Source organism: Solanum verrucosum, unplaced genomic scaffold (genome assembly GCF_900185275.1).
Source record: "Solanum verrucosum unplaced genomic scaffold, falcon-dt-bn FXZP01000060.1, whole genome shotgun sequence".
Lineage (NCBI taxonomy): Eukaryota > Viridiplantae > Streptophyta > Magnoliopsida > Solanales > Solanaceae > Solanum > Solanum verrucosum.
Window position 1 is genome coordinate 7,842,037 of NW_026020129.1, and position 24,904 is coordinate 7,866,940.

General features: G+C 32.4%; 3 protein-coding genes across 4 annotated transcripts in view; all 3 read left to right on the forward strand.

The window, feature by feature from the left end:
- The window catches only part of LOC125826477 (uncharacterized), a 37,843-nt gene extending 31,420 nt beyond the window's left edge, over positions 1-6,423 (forward strand). For both annotated transcript variants that reach the window (XM_049505821.1, XM_049505819.1), the window contains exons 2-14: positions 416-492; positions 574-688; positions 799-877; positions 972-1,047; positions 1,217-1,300; positions 1,387-1,491; positions 3,173-3,253; positions 3,399-3,463; positions 4,081-4,150; positions 4,232-4,309; positions 4,763-4,860; positions 4,952-5,087; positions 6,064-6,423. In XM_049505821.1, the coding sequence (XP_049361778.1) occupies positions 433-492; positions 574-688; positions 799-877; positions 972-1,047; positions 1,217-1,300; positions 1,387-1,491; positions 3,173-3,253; positions 3,399-3,463; positions 4,081-4,150; positions 4,232-4,309; positions 4,763-4,860; positions 4,952-5,087; positions 6,064-6,210 (1,194 nt within the window). In that variant the 5' untranslated portion in view covers positions 416-432 and the 3' untranslated portion in view covers positions 6,211-6,423. The remainder of the gene's footprint in view (positions 1-415; positions 493-573; positions 689-798; positions 878-971; positions 1,048-1,216; positions 1,301-1,386; positions 1,492-3,172; positions 3,254-3,398; positions 3,464-4,080; positions 4,151-4,231; positions 4,310-4,762; positions 4,861-4,951; positions 5,088-6,063) is intronic.
- A 2,562-nt stretch (positions 6,424-8,985) lies between these two features.
- Positions 8,986-13,131, forward strand: LOC125826500 (acid beta-fructofuranosidase 2, vacuolar). The gene is made up of 7 exons (XM_049505848.1): positions 8,986-9,409; positions 9,662-9,670; positions 10,578-11,434; positions 11,631-11,792; positions 11,882-12,117; positions 12,623-12,710; positions 12,787-13,131. Exons 1-7 carry the CDS (start codon positions 8,986-8,988, stop codon positions 12,970-12,972), a joined length of 1,962 nt encoding a protein of 653 aa, XP_049361805.1. The 3' UTR covers positions 12,973-13,131.
- Positions 13,132-19,922: 6,791 nt separating this feature from the next.
- Positions 19,923-23,722, forward strand: LOC125826471 (monocopper oxidase-like protein SKU5). Its single transcript, XM_049505809.1, has 9 exons — positions 19,923-20,443; positions 20,642-20,751; positions 20,933-21,203; positions 21,306-21,444; positions 21,814-22,180; positions 22,308-22,673; positions 22,771-22,849; positions 23,333-23,532; positions 23,613-23,722. The coding sequence occupies exons 1-9, from the start codon at positions 20,285-20,287 to the stop codon at positions 23,713-23,715; spliced, it is 1,794 nt and encodes a 597-aa protein (XP_049361766.1). The 5' UTR covers positions 19,923-20,284; the 3' UTR covers positions 23,716-23,722.
- The last annotated feature ends 1,182 nt before the right edge of the window (positions 23,723-24,904 follow it).

A 24,904-nucleotide genomic window follows, 5' to 3' on the forward strand; every position in this document is an offset into this window, starting at 1 on the left:
ACCCATGGGAAGGGATAACTTATTCCGGTATTAATTATTAATCCCGGGATAAGTTATCCCGGACTTGTCAACCAAACAACAAATTAAGCGACACTATAATTTAATCCCAAGACTATTTTAAGTTATCCTTCACACCAAACAACCCCTAATAGTATAAATTAAGACAGAGTAAACATGTGTCCTAATATTATCCACGAATATATCATATTAAAATTCTAATGTGATTAATATTTCCTTTATGGCTTTATCCATTTCGTTGTACCGAGACATTAGTCATTTTCCCACATTGAACTATACGTTGCGCATAAACAGTTGTACATCCTCAGTTTCTCTCCATTTGGACATTCGCCATTTTCAATATATAAAGCTCGGATTGATTCACTTTCCCTCAACTCAATCATCACTCACTCACACACTCTCTCTCAGTTGAAAATGTCATCCTCTTTGCATTCTCCGCTATACTCCTCTCTCTCATCTTCCTCGGCTCTCCAGGTATCGCTCTCTCTTTCTCTCTCTATATGTGTGTAATGTTCATATTTGAATGTTCAATGATTTGTTTATGTAATCAAACAGGACAGAAAGCTGATAAATGCAGTTAATTTTGCGAAGCCGAATTTGATTTTCAAGCCTCGCCGGTCGCTTCCTCTAATCCGAGCTTCCGCTGGCTTCTCTTCATCTCTCGATACAGGTACTGCTGATTTTTCAATTTGTATAATCAAATTGGTGAATTTTTCAGTAAATTTATGTTGATTGGATGAGAAATCAGTGAAATCGGTGGGTTTTTTGTAATGATTTTAGGTTTGAGTACTGAATTGGATGCTGTAGCAAGTCATAGTGAGATCGTTCCAGATACAGTCATTTTCGATGATTTCGAGAAGTTAGTTGTGTGCTTTTTGAATTGCTTTGTTTAATCTTATTTGAGCGATATTCATTTGATGTGTTTATTTATTTGTTGGTTTTCGGATTTATAGATTTCCTCCAACTGCTGGTACTGTAAGCTCTTCTCTGCTCTTAGGCATATGCGGTCTTCCTGATACAAAATTTAAGGTAATTATTAGGAGTTGTAACTATTAGAAATAATACGAAGTGTACACTTTTTTATACTTATAAATCAAGTAGATATCATGCAAAGACAGTGAAAAATTAAGAATATGATCCGAATAGATGCTGATTTGATTTGATGTTGTGCTGACCGAAGTGCATCTATTGGATGTAGAGTGCTGTAGACAGAGCTTTATCAGATTCTGAGTGTTATGGATTGGAGAGTTCTGATCTTCAAATGTCTTGTTTCTTCAACAAGGTTGGAGCCTTTATTATGTTAGCTAAGTGAACTATAGTGTGTTTGTAGTCAATGATTGTTTTAACTATTGCTTGTTGTGATAATAGGCTTTAGCACACGTTGGTGGTGATCTAGCAAAGCTTGTGCCTGGTCGAGTTTCTACTGAAGTGGATGCTCGCCTCGCATACGACACACATGGCATTGTGCGAAAGGTAGTAGTGTGAAAATCAGTATCAGTAATTCAGTATTCATTAGGAGGGGCTGATGGAACCTATGTTCAATGGGTTCAAATGAACCTAATATGTTCAATATGAAAAAACCACTAAAATTTTCAACAAATTCTAAATTCTAAACACATAGTATCAAAATTCCAATGAGTTCAGTACTAAGAATATAAAAGCTTGAACCCATCAAGTATAAATTTTTGATCTGCCTCAGCATTAGGATTCATCTGTTTAGGGCTAGTCTTTTCCCTGGCATTGACCTCTTCAATATGCAATCAAATAATGAGAATTTTGTACATATTTAACACAGTATGTAATTATAACAGTTCATATTAGTGTTTCCTTTTGTCTGTATCATAATACAACGAATATATATCCATAAGACTCTTGAAAAAAGTTTCAGTTTCTGATTTTTGTTGACAAACTAATACAAACTTCTATATGAGGGATTTTTTTCAAAAGAAGCTCTCAGTTTTTGGGTTCTACGAGCATAAAATTGTGAAGTTGAAAGAGACGACTTGATCGAAACTGATGAATTAATGGAAGAAATGGCAAGGATCCTCAACCTTCAACTATTAGGTTGAGGGTACATGTCACCAAGGGAGCAAATGTGGGAGCAACCACTATTGGCTGCTTGTTAGAGGGGCTTTGCGGACAGGGGTGGACTTTACAGTAGCTGGAAAAATAATGAAAAACATTACTTGTTGGAAAATTTGTTAGCCATGATATGGCCCTTGATTCCACTTTGTTCGACTTAGTCATTGATATAGAATCAACTACGTTTTTATCAGACGTTGATCTATTTAATATTTATATCTATATCATTTGATGGTTTAGAAATTGGTAACTACTATTCTCTCCATCCCATTGATGGTGGTAGAATTTTATTCTACTTTTTACTGATGTAGAGTGCTTGGAATATCCGATACATAGATGATAAACATGAAAAATTGAATCAATCCTTTTACTGCTTGCTAACCTGCAAATTGGTGGTTGTTTGAGAAATATGATAACTCTTATTTTCCTCTCTTTAGCTTAGAACTTTCCTTGTTAGTGGGAAGTTGTAAAATATACTAAATCCTGGGGTAGTTCTCTCTCTCTCACTATCTATGTGTTGCAGTACTAGTGTCGTCTTATTTTTATTTTTTATGTTTTTTTTAATCCAGTAAATGTATCAAACTATCGATTTTAAGTTCCCTCTTTTAATTTGAGCACAGTTATTAACATAGTAGTTAAAGTTTGTTGTGTTTGATATAAATGGTTCCTCAATAAAGTTGACCTTTTCAATTTTCTTTTTTTCTTAAGGAAACTGCGGCTTCTGAATTTTTCTCTCTTTTTTTTTTGCAAAAGATATTGAAGAGTGTAGTGAAAAAAGCTTCCTTTTCAAGAAAAATCAACCCAATTTTCAGACAATCAGAATTAGAGCCACTCTTATTCAGCTTTAACCTCGGCTTGAGGTTTTAATCCTAAAATACCACAAGATCAGAATCACCCAATGGCTGCATATACATTCCCGTTTGTGGGGAATTGTCTAAATGGTTAGCTATAAAAATGTTTTTGAAATGTAAAATCTCATCCTGTCACCACCATATCACATTCTTTATCTTTCTTGTGGCATAGCCTATTTTTTTTTGGGATAGTATTTGAGCGTTTCAACTTAACTTTGCAGGTGCATGACCTTTTGAAAGCCTATACCGAAATTGAAGTGCCTCCAGAAAGATTGTTGTTCAAAATTCCTGCAACTTGGCAAGTGAGTGCCATAAGATAATTATAATTGTTTCAGTCTCATGTTGAACAACTCATGTTGAATCTAACTGTGCCTCTGAAATTTCTGAATTCCGATTCTTCTGAAGGGTTATCCTTTCTCATTTGTCAGTGTTTTATCTTTCTTTTAGGGAATTGAGGCATCAAGGGTGCTCGAAGATGAGGGTATACAGACACATTTGACTTTTGTTTACAGGTATAAACTTTCACACGCGGATTGACAAGAGCTCATGTTCATATTCCGTGTATGGCACTAATATTTCATCACTTTCTTCCCCTGCCACCTCCTGCTTCCATAGCATGTCTATCAAATCAGACCATACATTATTCTTTATGGACAGTGAAAACCTATAATTATTTTGGTTTGCATTGTGCATACTCCTTTGTTAGCATGTCATTTAATTCATTATTGATGATAGTTTTGTGCTGGTCATTAATTCTATAGAGCTGTGAATTGAGATAATTCTCATGTGTGCTCTATATACTCTTCCAGTTATTTAGATTTTATTTTTAGACAAACTCTTTATAATTGTTGTTTTCCACTTTGTTCTGGTTCATGTAGCATATACTTTGTTGTGATCTTGAGTTTACATGAGAAAAAGGATAATTGGTTCAAGTGCTGATGCATGCCTAAGCTTTACCAAGTATATTGTTTTGATATACTGCTCCCTCATTCTTTCTTTAATATAGACATAGATCTTAAAATAGTTTCTCCTCCATTCAAAGTCAACATGCAATATATAATGTAGGTGAGTGCTTGGAATTTGCTTTTCTTATCTAAATCTATAAGAAACTTTTGTCATGACTTCTCAGCTTTTGTCAAGCTGCTGCTGCTGCTCAAGCTGGTGCTTCTGTCATTCAGATTTTTGTTGGTCGCCTGAGGGTAAATTTTTTTGTCTTATAAGAAGTTGTGTTGTTTGGATTTCTTTAATACTGTAGGCATAATATTTATCTCTATTTTCAGGATTGGTCTCGCAATCACACTGGTGACTCTGAAGTTGAAAGTGCTCTTAGAAGAGGAGAAGACCCAGGGTTGGCTTTGGTCAGTTTTACCACCGTCTTCCTCTTATTTTTTTCCTAAATGCATGATTATTCCTCTCGGATTTAAATATTACAGGGGGCTTGGACGCTTTTACTAAATTTGATTAGTTTTCAAATCTAGATGGTTTGAGAGTAACATATTTGTAGATAAAACCTAGGAGCTCGTAACCATCACAAAATATGGATGTGTATGTTCTTTTACCATAGCAACTGTAGAACCCAAGCTAGATATATCTCTGTTTTGCTCCTCATGGATATCTGAATGCCTCCTTGGATTTTGTTTTGTATTGATCAATTGTATTTTTGACGTTATTATGCCAAGTTGTCATTGGATTCCCATCTTTGAACGAAAATCCTGGAACTGAGATATTATGAGCTTTTCCTTGTATGACTTTTCCGCGGACATCTTGCAGCCAAATCATGTAAGTGCTGAGTGTTCTTTGCACCTTTTCAGGTAACAAAAGCTTATAACTACATCCACAAGTATGGGCACAAAACAAAGCTGATGGCTGCAGCAGTACGGAACAAGCAGGATGTCTTCAACCTTTTGGGGTAATTTTTTACTATACTTCGAACCTGTAAATGCTTTGTTGTGTCTGATCTGGTCCATATGTGGTGCTTATAACTTTTTTAACAACTTCAGGGTTGATTACATTATCACCCCACTGAAGGTATTGCAATCTCTTAAAGAATCTGTGACCCTACCTGATGAGAAGTACTCATTTACAAGAAGATTATCCCCACAGTCAGCGGCTGCCTTCAATTTCACTCAAGATGAGGTATGGTATTAAATCCATCTCTCATCTTTCATTCTCATGAGCCTTTTTCCAATTGACAAAAGGAAATTATGGGACATTATTTGATGGGAAAGCAAATGGTTCTGATACAAATCATGTTATGAAACTTGTTGAGGTTATAACTTATATCCCAAAGAGAAATAAGCTGCAGAATGGTCTTTGCTGCCTGTGAAATTTAAGAATTACTCCATCTATTTCATTTTATCTTTTTATGTGTCAAATTTGGCTGAGCACGAAGTTTAAGAATTTAAAGAAAACTTTAGTCTAATTTGAAGGTGTCCTACCAAATTTGAATCTTGTGGTTTAACATGACATGTTCTTATAAGGGAGTATCATTAACAGTAAAATGAGAATATTGGAATAAAAAACTTACAATGTGATTATTGTGTTTTGAAAGAAACTAAAGAAAGAAAGAAAGATACATAAATTAAAACGGAGGAGGTACATTTCTTTCACTCAGTCAAATTACAAATATGTTTGGTTGGTGTCATCGTGTTCATTTATAATATTATAAGAAAAACATGGAAGGATGTGATATTAAGATTTGAAGGAAAATTTAAATCAAGATAGGTGAAAAGAAGAGAAAGAGAAAGAAGAAGTTGGGGATTGAGGCAAGAGGCAGGAAAGGGCCTTAGTGCACGTTGGAAATGATGCTTTCATTGGGGTTGGGGGTTGGAGGGGCAAATATTGTGGTTACAAGGAGAGGTTACCAAACATAACTCTCTTGCCCTATAGCTTAAAATAAAAACAGAAAGGTTGAGGAGGAGGAATGTTTCTCCTCGTAAGTATTTTGAGGTGTTAACATTGTTTTATTTGAATTTGTATCTGCTTCTTCTCTGCAACTTCTTAGAAATGCTAAATTCTCAGTACATAGTTTGAATACAATCAGTTTCAAAAAAATTCGATTGAATAGAATCATGATATGATCTTCAGTAGCTGATAGCTTATTCTGTTTCAGCTTCAAAAGTGGGATCAGTATAGCTTTTCCTCGGCTATGGGTCCTGCATCGGTGGAGCTCCTCACTATTGGAATGGATGGGTATATTAATCAGGCTAAGCGGGTTGAGGAATTGTTTGGAAAGATATGGCCACCACCAAATGTATGAAAAGCACAACATGCAACTGCAGGATGTTTGTGTTTTCGTGAACTGATATATGTTAGCTTTTCTTAGTTTTAAATCTTGAACTCGGAGTCTTGAACCCACCTAGCATCAAGGCTTAAGTGAGAGTTTCATACACAATATGTGGGTTTACCTCTCACTGCCCTTCCGGCATCTTCACTGATTCCCTAATGTAATAAAAATAATTTTTTAAGAACTCATCTAGCTTTTCGGGTTCCTTTTCTTGTTTCTCTTCCAATATTAATGTTTGAATAGTGGCCAAGTACTACTTTGATGTTTAATAGTTTTGGCATTTTCATACATTCATTGGAAAATCACCTTATTTTTGCAACAGTCTTCCAAGTATTCATGTAATTAGTTCCCAAAATACCCAGTTTCCAATTTCTACTTAGCAACAGGAAAACAAGTATTGGAGGAATGGTTATCCACACGGATTACCCGAGATCGATCCTCCCTCAATGCCTTCTGAGTCGAGCTTGTCGCATAGGGCTTGCCTAGTGCGGTTTATATTTCCTGTGTGGTTTGTAGGCTATTACACAATGGGGGGTTTACCTAGTGCGCACAAAGTGCTCACCCGAAGGGCAGAGACTGTGGCAGAGGTTGTAGCGGCTATGGGTTATCCTAGGGTTCCAAAAAAAAGTATTGGAGGAATCTTGGTTTATGCTTACATTGAAGGGCAAAGACGTGACTACAAGAAATTGGGTAAAACTTTTACCCTCATCGGATGTTTACATCAAATCAATCATGGTTGCGTAAATTAACTAGAGGATTTAACTAACTTAATTATTTTGAGAAGGATGAACCTAGAGCTTCACCTTGGTGAAATCTAAATCCAACAACAGTAAAAGTGCAGGAGTGAAATTGTAACCATGAGCCACAACCTTCAACTCCCATAATCCAACTACAGTTGTTTCCATAATGATTGATACCATATGGATCAATGTCCATAATAATTGAGATTCCAAACTATGATCATAATTCATATCATATCACTAAAAAGCCCATATGGAAGTGTCCTAATAACAAGAAGATCAAATAATTTTTTTAAATCGAAAATCTATATCGATAGAAAAAAGAACTACATATAAAGAAAGATTGAAGGAATGCAAGAAAGCAGGTTGATTGCAGATTTTGCTTTTGGTGAAATTTGAACCCAGACATTCTCACAAATATAATAATTAATTGAGTTAATTATATCCATTTTACAAATTCGGTATCAATCTCATGAGTAAAACAAATCATAGAAAATACAAAAGAAAAATTAAAATAATTATCATCCACTGGAATATTGATCTAAATTAAGAACCAGACACCAAATCGATGTGGATTCAATTTTATTGCAGTAAATGCATGTGAAAAATCTCATTGTCACCATGTGAACTTGGTAAATAATTCCAAATTGGTTTCATGTGGAAGCATAGACAATTACATTATTATAATTAATCAATTCAATGTACCCAATGTATTGAAATTTTCATGTTTTTATTTCATCTCTCCTATAGCTATAGGCCAACACACACAAATATGATTGATTTTAAGATATGGTCCATCAGACAAAACAGCATTATTAACATTAGCCTATGGAATCTTGTTGCAACTCATTACATGTGGTCAAGCACATGTTTTTTTTCTGATTTTTGTTGTTGTTCCAGGATGTATTTTTTGTACACTTGGCCCAATTTCATTAGGAGAAGATGCAATTGGATCCTTTTATTTTTTAATTGTTGTTGTATTATTTCACAATGTGGAGATATGCTTGATACCAATGTAAGAAAAATGATTTTTTTTAAAAAAAGAATGAATTGCCTATGGGTTTGTAGTCCAATAACACCCTGATGGAAGTTTGAATCTTGAAGCATCATTATGTCGCCATTGTTAATTAGGTATTCTCTCTGTTCAGTTTTACGTGTTCACTATCTAAAAATAAATATTTATTTTTACTTGTTCAGTATGACTAATTTTACCCTTATTGTTAGTTAGTTGCACAGTATTTAGAGTATGCTTGATTGATTTTGATTATTTAGATGACTTATAATAATTAGAGATGATATAGTAAAAATTGTCATTTTATTTACTATTTTTTAAGAGCGTACCAAATGACAATGAGCGACTTGAAATCTAAATGAACAACAAGTAATAGTTTTTCTCAATCATTTTCATTTAAATTAAAAGTATAACATAATTGTTCTAGAGTTATGAATTATTATATTCATCAACTTAATATTAAAAAACTCCTTTTTAATCATAGTTTGTTTAATAATCATTATATTAAAGGTCTTGGTATTCCTATAGAAAACAAAGATAATTACGGAAACTCGATAATTAGCGTTTTTTGAACGTTGAAATTTCCAAAATTAAGAGCAGTCATTAAATATCTATGACGACGGCTCTTTGAAATTTTCAACTCATTTTAAAACACCAATATATTAAAGTAAATCATTTGAAATTTTATCTTTTAAAGAAACCTCCTATATTAAAAAAAATCATTTTTAATAATTTTATTTCCTAAATTACCTTGTCAACCTTTTAACCAAACCACTCCTATTCTTAGTAGCAAAAAAGGAAACCCAATATTACAACAAAATTAAGCAAATCTTAAAAAAGAAAAAACTTTAAAAACAGATTTTATTTCCCACCGTCAATTTTTCCGAAGTAAATTATTATTTTTTTTAAAAAGAAGGAAAATAGGGTTAGTTTTTTGTAGTGCTATAAAAGGTCGTAAAAGTAGATAGCGTCTACCATGCAAAATCAAAACTAAAAATGTCGATCCCTAATTCAGAAACAAACAACGGAGTTCCGTACACTCAATTACCGGAGTCGGATAACAACTCCGGTAATACTCCGGCATCATCTTGCCGGAGACCCAAAAAATCGACGTTCATGATATTAACCGGTTTAGTGGCATTTTTGTTATTTTTTGTCGCGGTGAAATACGGGAACAACGACGATAGTGATGATGTAAATCCGGGACCGGTACCACCGGAAGAGACGGTGTGCAACATGCTCGGTTCGAATCTAATGCCGTTAACCACCATGAGGACGTTGGCGCGTGGGGTGGCGAAAGGTGTTTCCGCCAAGTCACGCGGACATTTTTTGGGTGCACGGCCGTTTCCGTGGACCCAAAAAATGTTGGCTTGGCAAAGAACTTCGTTTCATTTTCAACCTAAGAAGAATTGGATGAATGGTTAGTAATCATTCTAGATTATTGTAAATAATGAATCGCGATCCTGATTTTTTGAGCTTGTTCTTTTCATGACCGAAAGGTGGACAGAGGATAGTTTTGTACCAATTCAAGCATCTTAGGCCTTTCTCCCCATTTAAAGAATTATAGGACAATATTATTTCTTTATTAATGATTTGTTCTTATTTTGTCATGTTTTGGATTCTTTGACTTGGATTGCGTTGATCACGGAAATTGCTTGATTTTGTTCCTCAGATCCCAATGGTAAGCTCATATTTTACTACTACTTATTTATGTCTGCCTTTACGAAATAGTAATAACGTCTGTATACATTGTATTCTCTTCAAACCTTTCTTTATCTTTATGGAGTTTTACGAAATATATTCTTCATGTTTTGATATATTGAAAATTATTGATGAAATCATGATCTGATTAGAATATAATACAGTAGTAATGTTTAAGTAGACGAATTTTGTCAAAATGATGAAAGACAGTTGTCTTTAGACAATTGCATGTGAATTTTCTAGGAGCAAAACACAAACTTCCCATCATGTCTGTCCATTTACAACCTTTTCTTGTTTTGATCCATGAAATCTTTTTTTTTTTTTTTGCTTCAATCAAGGGTGGATAACTTATTTAATTATATTTGACCTTAGTTTATTCATACATTTTTATATTAAAAACGCCTATAAAAAATGTAATGCCTTTTATTAGTTCTTTCGAGTTGAGATGGAACATTTATAAAAAGTTGTCACTCTTTATATAAGATGTAAAATATCTTAATTCTCTATTTCAAATTTGAAATTGATATAATGAATCAGAGAATACAACAAATACATAAATAGAGGCAGACTCATATGTATAGGTGAGTGCATTGGTTAACTTTGAAAAAAAAACAAGTATATTATGTATATCTATCATGAGAAACTGACAAAAATTAGCATATAATTAACAGTGCACCCCATGAGAAACATAGGAGTACCCTGTGCCACTGATACAAGCTAAAACAACCACCCGACAGACTAGGATTTGATTTTAGCTAGAGCCTTATTTCACCTAATACTACATTATCCGTTAATTGTATTTGCTATGATATATTCCATTTGAATGAAACAAAATATGTATTTTTCTACATTGTTCTAACTCCAATTTTTTTTAAAAATCTTTTTAGGTCCATTATACTACAAAGGATGGTATCATTTGTTCTATCAATATAATCCAGAGGCAGCTGTATGGGGAAATATTGTATGGGGCCATGCAGTCTCAAAAGACCTAATCCACTGGCAGCATCTGCCAGTGGCTATGGTAGCGGATCAATGGTATGACATTAATGGTGTATGGACTGGATCCGCTACTTTTTTACCTAATGGTGACCTTATCATGTTATATACCGGGTCAACCAATGAATTGGCCCAGGTCCAAAATCTCGCGTACCCGGCCGACCCATCGGACCCTCTATTAAGAAAATGGATCAAGTATGAGGGCAACCCGGTTCTCATCCCACCACCCGGAATTGGGCTCAAGGACTTCCGTGACCCCACCACCGCGTGGACCACACCGGAAGGCAAATGGCGTATTACTATTGGTTCAAAGATTAATAAAACCGGAATCTCATTGGTCTATGACACAATTGATTTTAAAAAATTTGAATTATTGAAGGGTGTGTTACATGGTGTACCGGGTACGGGTATGTGGGAATGTGTGGATTTTTACCCGGTTTCGAAAATTGTTGAAAATGGGCTTGACACTTCAGAAAATGGGCCTGCAGTAAAACATGTTTTGAAGTCCAGTCTTGACGATGATCGAAATGACTATTATGCCCTTGGAACTTATGATGCAGGGGCAGGAAAATGGGTACCTGATAATCCAATAATTGATGTTGGTATTGGGTTAAGATATGATTATGGTAATTTTTATGCATCAAAAACATTTTATGATCAAGAAAAAAAGAGAAGAGTTCTTTGGGCTTGGATTAAAGAAACTGATAGTGAAGCTGCTGATATTTGCAGGGGTTGGGCCTCACTTCAGGTACAAATTCATTGCGTATCATTTAGATTTTGTCCTTATTTTTAAAAATCGTGCAAATAGATACATAATTTAAAAGTATGACAAGTAATCAAAAATCAGACAATGACAGAACGACCTATGATTGAGTGATAGAACTTTTTCTATTCATTGAACATTTGGTAACGTGTGATTTTTTATTATTTTATTTTGAAAACAGTCAATTCCAAGAACTATAAAGTATGATAAGAAGACAGGTAGCAACATAATTACATGGCCAGTGGCTGAGGTAGAGAATTTGAGATCAAACAACAATGAATTCAACAAGGTTGTAGTTAAACCAGGTTCAATTGTCCCACTAGAAGTTGGTTCTGCCACTCAGGTTAGTACATTTTGCCGATTAAATTCAACTTATATACATTGACAGTATATATACTTATATCGTTGAATTATTATTAATTATTGTTACAGTTGGACATAATGGCTGAATTTGAAGTAGACCAAAATGTGTTGAAGAAAGTAGATGGAAGTAATGCTACATATGATTGTATAAAGAGTGGTGGATCTGCTGAACGTGGTGCATTAGGACCATTTGGTTTATTAGTTCTAACAGATAATAGCTTATCAGAACAAACTCCAATTTATTTCTACATTGCTAAAGATCTTACTGGCAATTTCAACACATTTTTCTGCAATGATCTCACAAGGTACTACTTATTTTCTCTCCCTCTTGCTTCATCATCTAAAAAACAAATCGCGATTTTTTCTTATTAGTCCAAAATTACTCTCTTTGTTTCAAAAAGTATGACGTCCTGCCCATTTTAGTCTGTTACAAAAAGAATGACCTCTTTCCTTTTTTTGTAACATTTTAATTTCAACTTTCCACGTGACATGTTAAATGCCACAAGATAAAATGACAGTTTAGAATATTTGACATAATTTTAATTTAGGACCACAAGATTTAAAAGTTTTTTTTATTTTCTAAAACTTTGTGTCAAGTCAAACTAGGTCACTCTTTTTGAAACGAAGAGAGTACTTGAACTTCCTATAAATGTTATGGTCCGCAAATACCCCTTTCTAACTCCAATAATATGTTTTTCTTACCTTGTGACGTGTCAAACCATGTCATAAAAATTGAGACGGTGAAATTATTGTTAATTAAGTAAAATAATGACGATTCTAATATTTTTTTATTTTTTTTTATGTTTATAGGTCATCTGAAGCAACAGATGTACGCAAATTAATCTATGGAAGCACAGTTCCAGTTCTCCAAGGAGAAAAACTTTCTCTAAGAGCACTGGTAATATTAATTTTCCTTAATCATTTTCTTAATTATTTTTTTGTAAAGAATAATTAATCAATTGCGTAATTAACAGGTTGATCATTCGATAGTAGAAAGTTTTGCACAAAATGGAAGGACAGCAATAACATCAAGGGTATATCCGACAAAAGCAATATATGAAAATGCTAAGATCTATTTATTCAATAATGCAACAGATATTAGCGTTACTGCAACAATCAAGATTTGGCAAATGAATTCTGCAAATATAAAATCTAATTAAATTTAATGTACCTAGATTACATTTTTTGATTTATAAGCATGTATTGTTTTGTGTCATTCTTTTATTTTTTGTAATTTTTATTTTCCCCCAATTTTCCTATTCTTCTCTCCATTTATGTAATGGAAATAATGAAGAAATCAGTGAAGAGTATGTTTTCTGTATTCGTCTATGTTTTATTTTGTGCAAACTCAAAGGTCAGTGAAATTTATAGTAATAATTAATAATATTGTTGTGAAAATAATAACTCCATAAAAAAATGTAACTGGATAAATGCATTGTGCAATTAATGACAATTATTCCATAAAAAAATGTAACTAACTATATACTTTGGACTCGTATGTAATATGAGTGGTTGGATCATATAATTTTTTTAGTATCTAGTAAAATTATTTTTTTACTATGCATAAATATTACATATGAAAAAAAAATTAAAAATATTTTTTGACAAAATTTCTCGTGTGTCAATCTGAATAATATATCAACTTAACTTTTATAGATTGAGCTTATAAATAAGTGGATCAATAGTCGACTCAAATTTAAACGAGTTGAACATATCAAATTTTCGTCAGCTCATTTTGTCACCCCTAATATAAACAAAATTAAAATCCCAGGTTAACAGTGGACCACTACACTATACAATGTGCATCATGGTCTAACTTTTATCCGTTGGGTTTCATGTATGGTCAATTTCTGCATTACAATACAGTATTTTAAATCCCACTATCCAATTTTTTACTACTACAATCCTTCTGTTTTTTTTTCTATTTTTGGGAGGCTGTGTGATGGGTTGGAGGATTGACGGAGTCAGAAATTTAAGCAAAAGACGTTAAAATCTCTTTTTAAAATGTGTTAAAAGAATATACAAAATTAAAATACACTTACAATAGTTATTGTTTAACATTAATACATTACATAATTTTTTAGCGAAGAATGTGCATTAAACCACGTCCCTTCACCTAATCATGGGGTGGAGGAGTTAAACATAAATTAGTGTTTTTCTTGAGGATGAAACTGTTTGTTTGAAGCATGTTCCCACAAGTTCATTGACTTTGACTATTATCTGCTGCATGCCCTCACATGCACAAATCACTATTGGATTGTTAAGCTTATAATATAAGTTATTAGTGTAATTTATCTACTATAGTTAGTGAATGAACAGAGTAATACTTAATAATAAGAATAAAATATGTATAAATTAATAAATTATCTCTTAAGTACTAAGTCGAATAAGTAAAACTAACATCGATTATAGCATTTTGAATAAAAAAAAGGACAAATTACTTAACTACACTCCTTTACTTACATTAATATCCATTTATCCCTATTTATTTAAAAAAATTCAAAAATCCTTTATTTTACCTATGTATCCCATGCACAACGCTATGTATTCCGCTATGTGGAATGTATCAAACGCTATGCATCCCGTGTACAATGCTATGTATCCCGCATGTATCCCGTGCACAATGATATGTATCCCGCTATGTAGAATGTATCAAACCTAATATATCCCGTGCACAACGCTATGTATCCCGCTATGTGGAATGTATCAAACCTAATGTATCCCGTGCACAACGCTATGTATCCCGCAAACATCATTTTTAAGAGATTTTTGATAAATAAAAAACTAGAAGGGATAAGATGTTATTTAGTACTTATAATATGTGATTCCTATAATTTATACTAAAAAAAATGGACAAGAGAGTGTTGGAATTTATTAGTTAAAACATAGGAGAACGAAAGTTGAATTTTTAATTTATAAAGCACTTCTAGTTGGTAAGTCCCTTTTTTCTATTTTTTTTATTTTTACGTGTAACCTAAAATAGAATTGAGCGGCACAATTACCGTAACTAGCCATTTAGTATAACATTATTGGACTGTCTAGAGACTTGTTTATTACAGTAGTAATAGCTTCTACTTTTTCTTTGTCTCTTTTTCATTAACTAATAAAATGTCCTCACTTTAATTCACCAGAAATTTCTGAGTCTACGTAAAATAAATAAAATATACTTTCGATGTTCATTTTTATTTGTTATTTATTTATAAAATAAATTTTCATTTTTTCTTGTAATTTTTGATATATTAAGAAAAGATAATAATTTTTTTTCCATGTTTTATCCTCAACATTAAATTCTTATTTTCCAAGACATAATTTAATAGTTGATAAATTTGATAAAATATTTATATCAATAATTATTTTTTAATGGATGTGCTAAGTCAAAATATGACAAGTCAAAGTGAACGAAGGGAGTATTCTGGACTCCTAGTTTTCAGTAGTAAAAGCTATGTTGGCAAATGGCAAATGTGTCCTTAGATCAACTAATTAATCATTTCTTATACACATTAACATAGTAGTAACTTGTTTCTTAATGATGATGAGCCGTTCAAGTTAAAATGACTTCCTCATTTTTTAATAATAATTTAATGGAATACCCTATTGTAATGTCGTTTTGTCACAAAAACTTTTTCTTTAAATCATAATTATATATATATATATATATATATAAAAAGAACTTTCCAAATAAGAAATAAATCATTTCGTGGGAGCAATGGGCTATGGATTCCTTTTTTTTAAAAAAAAAAACAAAAAACAAAAATATCACATGGGTTTGACTAAGAGCTGATGATTACATTCTAGAAATCATAGTGGTGAGAAGATAATATACGCCGCATCAAAAATAAATTTTAGCAATCGTTAAATATTTATTTGTTATAATAATTTTTTTTTAAATTCCGTGAAAAAAATTAAAGAAAAAATTATCTGATTTGATCATCTACGTAAGCCATAGCGCTAACATATATACTTTTTCTTTACGAGCCAAAGTTAATCCAAATTATATAAAACAATTATAAATTAATTAAAATTTCAATACGAATAATCGATTACGGTGAGAAAGTAGAAAATAGAAAGAGCCGCAAATAGGACCAACTATAGTCATTAATGGCTGAATCCACCGAAAAAATCCCCACACGTTGCCTCGATAACCTGCTGGCAATGATGTGGACATTTTTATTATATTGACATTTTTTTCTTTTTGAAATTATTTTATTTTTCACAAATGGAAATTTATTACTTTGTTTTAATCTAAATCCAATATCATTTTTAGTAATCTTATTTAAAATAGAGCCGTAGTTTTTCAAGAAAATAAAATAATAGTATTGCTTCTCTACAAGTTGTCATTCATGTTGGTATATATAATGTTTTCGATTGAATACAAACTTGAAAATATCAATTTTATTTGTACTGTACTATATTAGTATATTAGTATGATATATAAAATACCTAAATACTTAATTAGTTTAATCCGAAAATTTGAAAGAAATGAAGGTGGTTAGAATATTTAAATGGGGTAAATCATCTGGAGAGTTCGAATAGAAAATAGTATTAATACAAATTAAAACGGAAAGAGTATACTTTACGATTGTTCTAAAAACTTTTGTTTTTATTGAAATTAAGTAATGTTTGATTATCAGGAGAAGTAATAAAGAATCAACTAATTAAAGACGCAATCTAATTATATATAGAAGAAAAGAAAAAGGGAAAAGGTATACTCCCTCCGTTTCACAAAGAATGACCTGGTTTGACTTGACACGGAGTTTAAGTAAATAAAGAAGACTTTTGAATCTTGTGGTCCTAAATTAAAGTTATGTCAAATGTACAAAATTGCCCTTAATCTTGTGGTCTTAAACATGACACGTGGAAAGCAAAAAGTAAAATGTTACCAAAAAAGGAAAGAAGTCATTTTTTTTTTAAACTGACTAAAAACGAAAGGAGGTCATTCTTTGTGAAACGAAGGGAGTACTAGCTAGCTAATTACTAAAATTAATTTCAATACTAATGAAAAATATAAGAAGTTGGTAGCATTTCATTTACTTGATATCGAAGGAATTTAGGCGCGGAGCCATAATGATAATTACAAATTCAACAAAATCATGTAAATTGTAATTTTAGTTCAGACTTTATAAATTTTATCAAATATTTTATTTAAAATATAAAAAAATATATAATAATCATGATTCAAAACTCATAGACTTAATTTTTTTTTTGCTTTAAAGTATTTATATTATTGCTAGTAGACAAAGCACAATGTGAACTTTTTCTGGACAAATTTATAGTTTGAGATACGATAATTTGAAGTTAAGCTATAGTTGTAATTTATTACAACTGTCCTACAAATAGAAGCAAGCAATTAAGAGCTGTTATTTTGGATTCATTTAGAATTAACAACAAAAATAAGTGCTTATTTAGAAGTAGATTAATCATAAATGTAGTACTAATTAATAATAGGCTCTAGAAGGATCTAAAATATCCCCCCCGTAAAAATAATAACACAAGACATGATACAAATAAGGTACAACAGTTGGGCCAGCTGCTTCTTCTTTAAGTAAAATTCTCGAATTTGAGTCTTAAATATGTGAATTTTTTTAGGGTAGGGAGTACTTTCCCTGAATGAAATTCTATATAATACGAATTTAAATTAATTGGACTTTAATAAAACTATCGAACACCAAATAGGAAAAAAATGGAGGACCAAAATTGGTTATCAATTTTAAAGGATGAGTAGGCGTGATGCTACTATATGCCTCACTCTGAACTGTCCATTGGCTGTCAAACAACCCCCTTACCCCACCTCAAAAAAAAAAATCACATTTTTTAATTATGTTTTTGAAAAATTACTCAATAGGGTACAATTTTTGCAAATATAATATGTTGGGGCACATAAATCTAGATATACCAAATAGATAGCGCATAATGGTAAGACGAAATATTTTACAAGGTTATTGTGTTAGTAGAAGATTAATGATTGAAGCACGACTGAAATCACTAATTTGTAACGGTCTTTATGATGTATCAGTTGAGCCTCCTATACCACGAGCAAAATTCAAGTTAATTAATGTAGTTGAGAAAAAAATATGAATAATTGTTGAATCATTTTTCACATTTTCACTTTGTTTTTATGATAGTTGAGTCTGAATCCATGTGAAAGTTTAAAAGTACTTTCAAATATTATCTCCACATAGATTGATTGTTTCTATCGTGTCTTGATTGTCAAAAGGAGCACGAACAACTTAAAAGTAGTGTTTCATGTTCTAAAGGTCTTCAGGGTGACATTTTGAATCCAATTGAATGATTGTGGTTTCGAAGCTCAAGTCCATAGTCGCCAGGTGAGATATTCAGTTCACAAATAAAAAAATAACCTATCTCGATATCACGCTCCTCAATTTAACCTAATCCATCACACTTTGTACATTATCTTTCCAAATCGTATACTATATATACATACAATAAATATAAAGTAGAATTGACCATAAAAACAAAAAGTATTATATTTACCCTAATAATTTTTAGAACTCTCTTTATGAAATAACTTTTATTTCCAATAGGACATGCTAGACAGTAGACACTAAAATGTTAACTAAACTGAAAATATTTAATTTAATGCTAATCAATTAGACCTTTCCTCCTTTTTGAAAAATATATATACGTTATTAGACAAAAGTGATGATATTATTAAGGAAATGTTTAAATAATTTGTGGTACATCCATATTACTGTAAATTGTTGGGTTCTAGCTAGTACCTTTAATCCGTATTGTTTTTCTTTTTGGTCCATATTTTTTTTGGGTCCAAACTTTAATCCGTATTTCTTTCTCTTCTAAAGACAACTTTTTGTATTGTTTTAGTATTTTCATTTATAGGAGGAAAAATCACAAGTCATCGTTTACAAGTGTTTGTGTTGGACGGAGCTACTCTTAAGCCTAAAGATTTCGAGTTCAAATTCTGTATATGAAAAAATCTTTGGTAGGAAACACTTTTTTTCGAGGTCCTACACGATGCGAATCTGAAATAATTGGGCTTTAATACGAATATTGAATATCGAATGCGAATAAAAAAAATAATTTATTTGTATTATTGATTGGTACGTATGTGTTGAGGTACACTAACAAGTATATCAAGCTGAAATTAATGACTGAGCTAGAGCTTCCATAGGATCCAAAGTACATAAAATAAATAAACATTATCAAAAAATTAGAGAAATTTAACATATAATACGAAATATATAATATATGATTCTTTTACTTATATATAACAAAATATTTTTCTAATAAAAATTTAAAATTAACACCCTTCGATTGTCGAACCGAGGAGGCTCCGCCACTAGTTGAAAAAATTCATTATGGTGCATTCCACGTATAAATCAAACAAGGTTATAATATCCTTTTACTTTCTTCAAATAAAACCAATGACATATATATTTAAACTTTTTTTTTCTAATAATAAATTTATTATAATGATCATCAAATTTTTGAAACTAATTATCATATTATAGTAAGAGTTTTTGACTGATGCACATGCACCCTATATTTTCATTTTAGTAATTTCATTCCCTTGTGAAAGTTTTTTTTTTTATATATATATTTTAATATTTTTCTCCAATATATCTTATCTGTCATTGGCTAATTTCTGGTCTATCATCTCTCTCTCACACACATTACACACGAATACACGCTTTCCTTTTCTTGAATACACTCTGTTTTTCCCTCAATCCAAAGCTCTCCATGCACTGCTCTTGTTCATGTGCACCCTAATAATTATGCTACCTTTTATATTTATTATTTAGTTTGCCCATATTTGACTCGACACCTTCTTTAAAAATAATAATAATTTATTATATTACCTTTATTATTAGTATAAGGGCCTGACGGATTGATTTTTGGCTTATGACTATAAGTTAGGATTTCTAACTTATAGCTTTTGACTTATTTTTGTTATTTTGGCTTTAAAATAAGTGTTTATAAGCATTTTTTTTTAACTTTATCTAAACACTTTAAAACTGATTAAAAACTATTTAACTTAAAAATACCTAAAATAAGTCAATTCAATGAACACTAAATCATCTAATATTTCAAAAATAATTTATTTGTCTCCACGAAATAGTGTGTGTTAACCATTTGAACCGACAAAACTTTGATCTAAGCACCCTCTAAATTCCAAGCTAGCACCACCATTCCTTTTCTTTCTCTCTCACCACCATAGTCTATGGCCAACAAATCAGTACCCCAAATAAAGTAAATTGAACCGTTGCCCACTTTCCTATTATACTATTAATATGTAAAATAAACTACTAGAACTACTACTTGCATCTTTCTCTGTAAGCTGCTTTCTCTGTTTTTTGCTTTCTTGCTCTCTTTTCACCTCATTTTTTTCTTTGTTCTATCCATATAATGTAATTGCACACAAAAAAAGAACATTTTCTTGAATCTTTATTGTAAAAACATCTTCAAAGTTTTGATCTTTACTTACTTTGAACTTCAATGGCTTCTTCTTCTTCTTCTACTACTACTTGGTCTTTCTTAATTACCCTTATCTGCATTTTCTTGTTTATGGGGTTAAGTTATGCTGGAGATCCATTTAAGTTTTTTAACTTTGAGGTCTCTTACATTGATGCTTCTCCACTTGGGGTGTCTCAACAGGTATGTTTCTTCAGATCTCTTTGTTTTTTACCTTACATTGTTGCTTCCTAAGTAGCAGGGCAAGTGTTTGATGTTTTGTATAGTGTTTGGTTTCAGATCTATGGGATATTGATGTTAAAGTTTTGAACTTTAAGCTTATAGTGTTAGTGTATTTGTGGTTTCTTGAGTTACATTTTTAGCTTATAAATCTTTTTTCAGGTTATTGCTATTAATGGAAAGTTTCCTGGACCAACTATGAATGTAACTACTAATGACAATGTTGTTGTTAATGTGAGGAACAAATTAGATGAAGAACTTCTCTTACATTGGTAAGATACTTCCTGTTGAGCTAAGTTGTGCGGACTCTTCACTTTCGATGTCATACTCTACTAGAAATCTGACACGCATTGACATTTTTGAAGAGTCTGAGCAACAAAGCTGCTGAGTACATAATGGGTTTTTGTTCTTTCTATTTTTGGTGCATTTGAGCTGATTTTTGTGGTAAAATAGGTCTGGGGTTCAGCAGAAGAGGAGTACCTGGCAAGATGGTTTACCAGGAACAAACTGTCCTATTCCTTCAAAGTGGAACTGGACTTACCAATTTCAGGTCAAGGACCAAATTGGAAGTTTCTTTTATTTCCCTTCTCTGCATTTTCAGAGAGCATCAGGGGGTTTTGGTGGAATTACTATTAATAACAGGGAGGAAATCCCAATTCCTTTTGATTTACCATATGATGATATAACTATTATGATTGGTGATTGGTACACCAGAAATCACACGGTTAGTCTCTATGCTCGATGACATGATGAGTATATTGTTTAAAGCTTTTGCTCAAGTTTAAGTGTGTAATGTGTACCTTTGCTTGCTTGTTGTTGGATGTAGTCTTTGAGGAGCACTCTTCTTGCTGGCAAAGATCTAGGAAAACCAGATGGTGTTTTAATCAATGGAAAAGGTCCTTACAGATATAATGATACTATTGTGCCTGATGGCATTGACTATGAAACAATCACTGTCCATCCAGGTAAACTACATTGTGCTAGAAGTGGACTCATTGTTTGAAAGGAGTAAGATTTATGTAGTCATTAGCGATTAGATTAATTCATGCTATTTGTTGCACTTTCTCTAATCAAACAACACAAATCTTATGAAAATTCCCATTATTGCTGTTTAGACATCTATAAAACTTTCTCTAGAAACTTTAGAGTTTGATTCCACCTTCTTGTGAATGTTTATGCTTTTGTGTTTCATTAGTATCGAGAAGGAAAAAGATTCTCCAAAATAATGCATCCAAAGTTCTCATTAAGGCTGTTACTTTGTCTTGCTAATTATCTAAAATGTGATACACTTCTCTTCTTGGTTGTTTTATAATGTTAAAATTATGATTCTGCAGGCAAAACCTATCGAATTCGTGTAAGCAATGTAGGAATATCAACTAGCTTGAACTTCAGAATTCAGAATCATAACTTACTTTTGGCAGAAGCAGAGGGATCATACACTGTGCAGCAAAATTATACTAGCTTAGATATACATGTTGGACAATCTTACTCTTTTTTGGTATCCATGGATCAGAATGCAAGTTCTGATTACTACATTGTGGCAAGTGCCAGATTTGTGAACCAATCACAATGGCAAAGAGTCACTGGTGTAGGCATTTTGAAATATACAAACTCGAAAGGAAAGGCACACGGCCCTCTTCCTGAACCACCACAAGATGAATTCGACAAAACTTTCTCCATGAACCAGGCGAGATCTATTAGGTTTGTTTCTCTCCCCAATGCACTTATCAAATTGTATCAGAAAGATGTAGGTAGTTGGGAACAAATTTATCAGACTCTAAAGTTTTTCTGCCTCTTATCATTTGGTGTTATGGTGTATGCTATGTAGGTGGAATGTAACTGCCAGCGGAGCTCGCCCAAATCCTCAAGGTTCTTTCAGATATGGCTCAATTAATGTGACAGAGATATACGTGGTCCAAAATACGCCACCACAGATGGTAGATGGAAAAAGGAGAACAACACTTAATGGGATTTCATTTGTTAATCCTAAAACACCAATCAGACTTGCTGACCAGTACAAATTAAAGGGTGTGTATAAGCTAGATTTCCCTACGGCACCACTAACCGGACCTCCTAAGATGGAAACCTCTATTATCAATGGTACCTACAGGGGATTTATGGAAATAATATTACAGAACAATGATACCAAAATGCACACATACCATATGAGTGGATATGCCTTTTTTGTGGTCGGGTATGATCTGGCTTCCTCTCAATGTTCATCATATTCAAACATGAAACTGAAAACTTATTTCTCTGAACCTGACGTTTTCACTAATGCAAACTTGCAGGATGGATTTTGGCGTGTGGTCAAATAATAGTAGGGGTACTTACAACAAATGGGATGGAATAGCTCGCACCACAACACAGGTAATCCTTTTTCTATCTTGTGAATTTCTCAAGATTCGTGACTAGTACATGCTTATAATCCTTTATTCAACATAGCCATTAGTCTGCGATATTGCTCCAAAACCAAGCCAGTATGGACTTCCCCCCTTTCATTTTTGTGCCAAGAAAGTAATGAGTCTATTATAACGGTGAAATAAGGTTGATAGCAAGCATATGAAGTATGTATCAATGACACCACTTACAACTCGATGAGTTCAATTCTGTTCATACTTGTATATGCCAGTCATAAGTTGTTTGCCTTACATAATATCCCTGCTTACCTTAAACAAGAACTCAAAACTCAGTTTGCTTGTAGTTTGCCTCTCAAATGTAAACTATTGAACGCGTACTAAGCTTGTTCGACATGTTATATATGCCAATGAACAAATTCCTTTTACCAACTTTATTCGAAATGATGATTGAGAAACATTTTCTGTTGCCTAATATTTCCTATGCTGCTCGCAGGTTTTCCCCGGGGCATGGACAGCAATCTTGGTCTCCCTTGACAATGTTGGAGTTTGGAACCTGAGGACAGAAAACCTCGACTCGTGGTTTCTAGGACAAGAAACATACATCAGGGTTGTTAACTCTGAGCCTACTAACAAGACAGAGTTGCCAATGCCAGACAATGCTCTCTTCTGTGGCCAACTTGGCAAACTACAAAAGTAAGTAAACAACAAATATCTTTACACCTAAGTGTTTAAAAATTGTTGCTATTTTTCTAACATAGTTCATTACTATTCAGGCCACAAGATATATCATATGCAACATCCATGAGAGGCAACGAGTCGAAATTCTCTTTCATGATTATCATGCTGGTATCTGCGATATTCGTTGTGTTCCAGTAGAAACCTTTTCCAGTGAATGCTTTGTTTTTGTGTTAAAAATTGCGGGAGCCTGACTTTGTGACCGTCTGTTGATTTAGGTTGTCTTAGTTGTAGTTATGTTGATATCAAGAAGAAGAAGGCCATTAGTATTATTATTATTACTCCATTGTTTTTGACTTGTAATTTTCATTATTATTCCGGTTGTGTTATAAATGCTCCCCCGGATATGATGCTTGTTTAATTTATTGGTAATTCTACACATTCTTTCTATAATTCTATGTAATGGCTACTATTCATTCATTTTATTTCTACATTCCATTTTGTACCTTTCATTTACTTAATTACAAAATAAATGATTGTTTTTGTTGTTAAGAATGATTTATAATCTACTTAAGAGGTCTAATTTCATCGGTTTCGCATTTTTGGGAATGTTATTGATTGAACAATAATGGAGGTTGAGAATACAATTAAATAATAAAATGTGTTCTTTTTAATAACTTTTAGATGAAATGGTTGCACACACTTCAATATGATATCAGAGCGGGTAGAGGTCTTGAGATCGAATTTCATCGCCACCTATATCAAAAAGATTTTTCACATGCTTGATCCATGAAAAAAGAATCAGACTTGCACGTGAGAATAGAAGTTTGTTGAGATGGTAACACACAAGATAAAATTGGTTATTTTTCATTTGAGTTGGAGTAAACGTTAGTGGAGAGTGGAGACTAAAGATGGTATTTTTGAGCTACTCGAAGGTATTTTTGTGTCAAATCATGAAATGATAAACAAAGTTATCGCGTTGTAGAAACAAAGAAGCTACCTAACTAAGAAAGGTGCTTGTTGAATTTTTTTCAAAATTTCCTTTTAAAAAGGTTTGGCAATTGTTAATCCATACTTAGCAGGGTTACATTTAAAACATTTTGCCAATTATATTCTGAATTGAGCTAAATTACTTTCACAAGAAAAGATATTGGGGAAACAAAACCAGCCAAATACTTGAGAAATTTTGTCTTGAGACTAAAATGTAAGAAAAAGTTTGGATTTATTATAAGGCAGCATATATGCTTCTCTGGATAATAATAAGTGGTCCAAAATTCAGAATATTTGATTTCAAAGTACCAGCCTGGACTTATTTTGCAGTCACGAATCAAATCAAATTTGCATTGATTCTTTGCAGATAATTAAGCAATATAAAATGCATCTCCTTTCT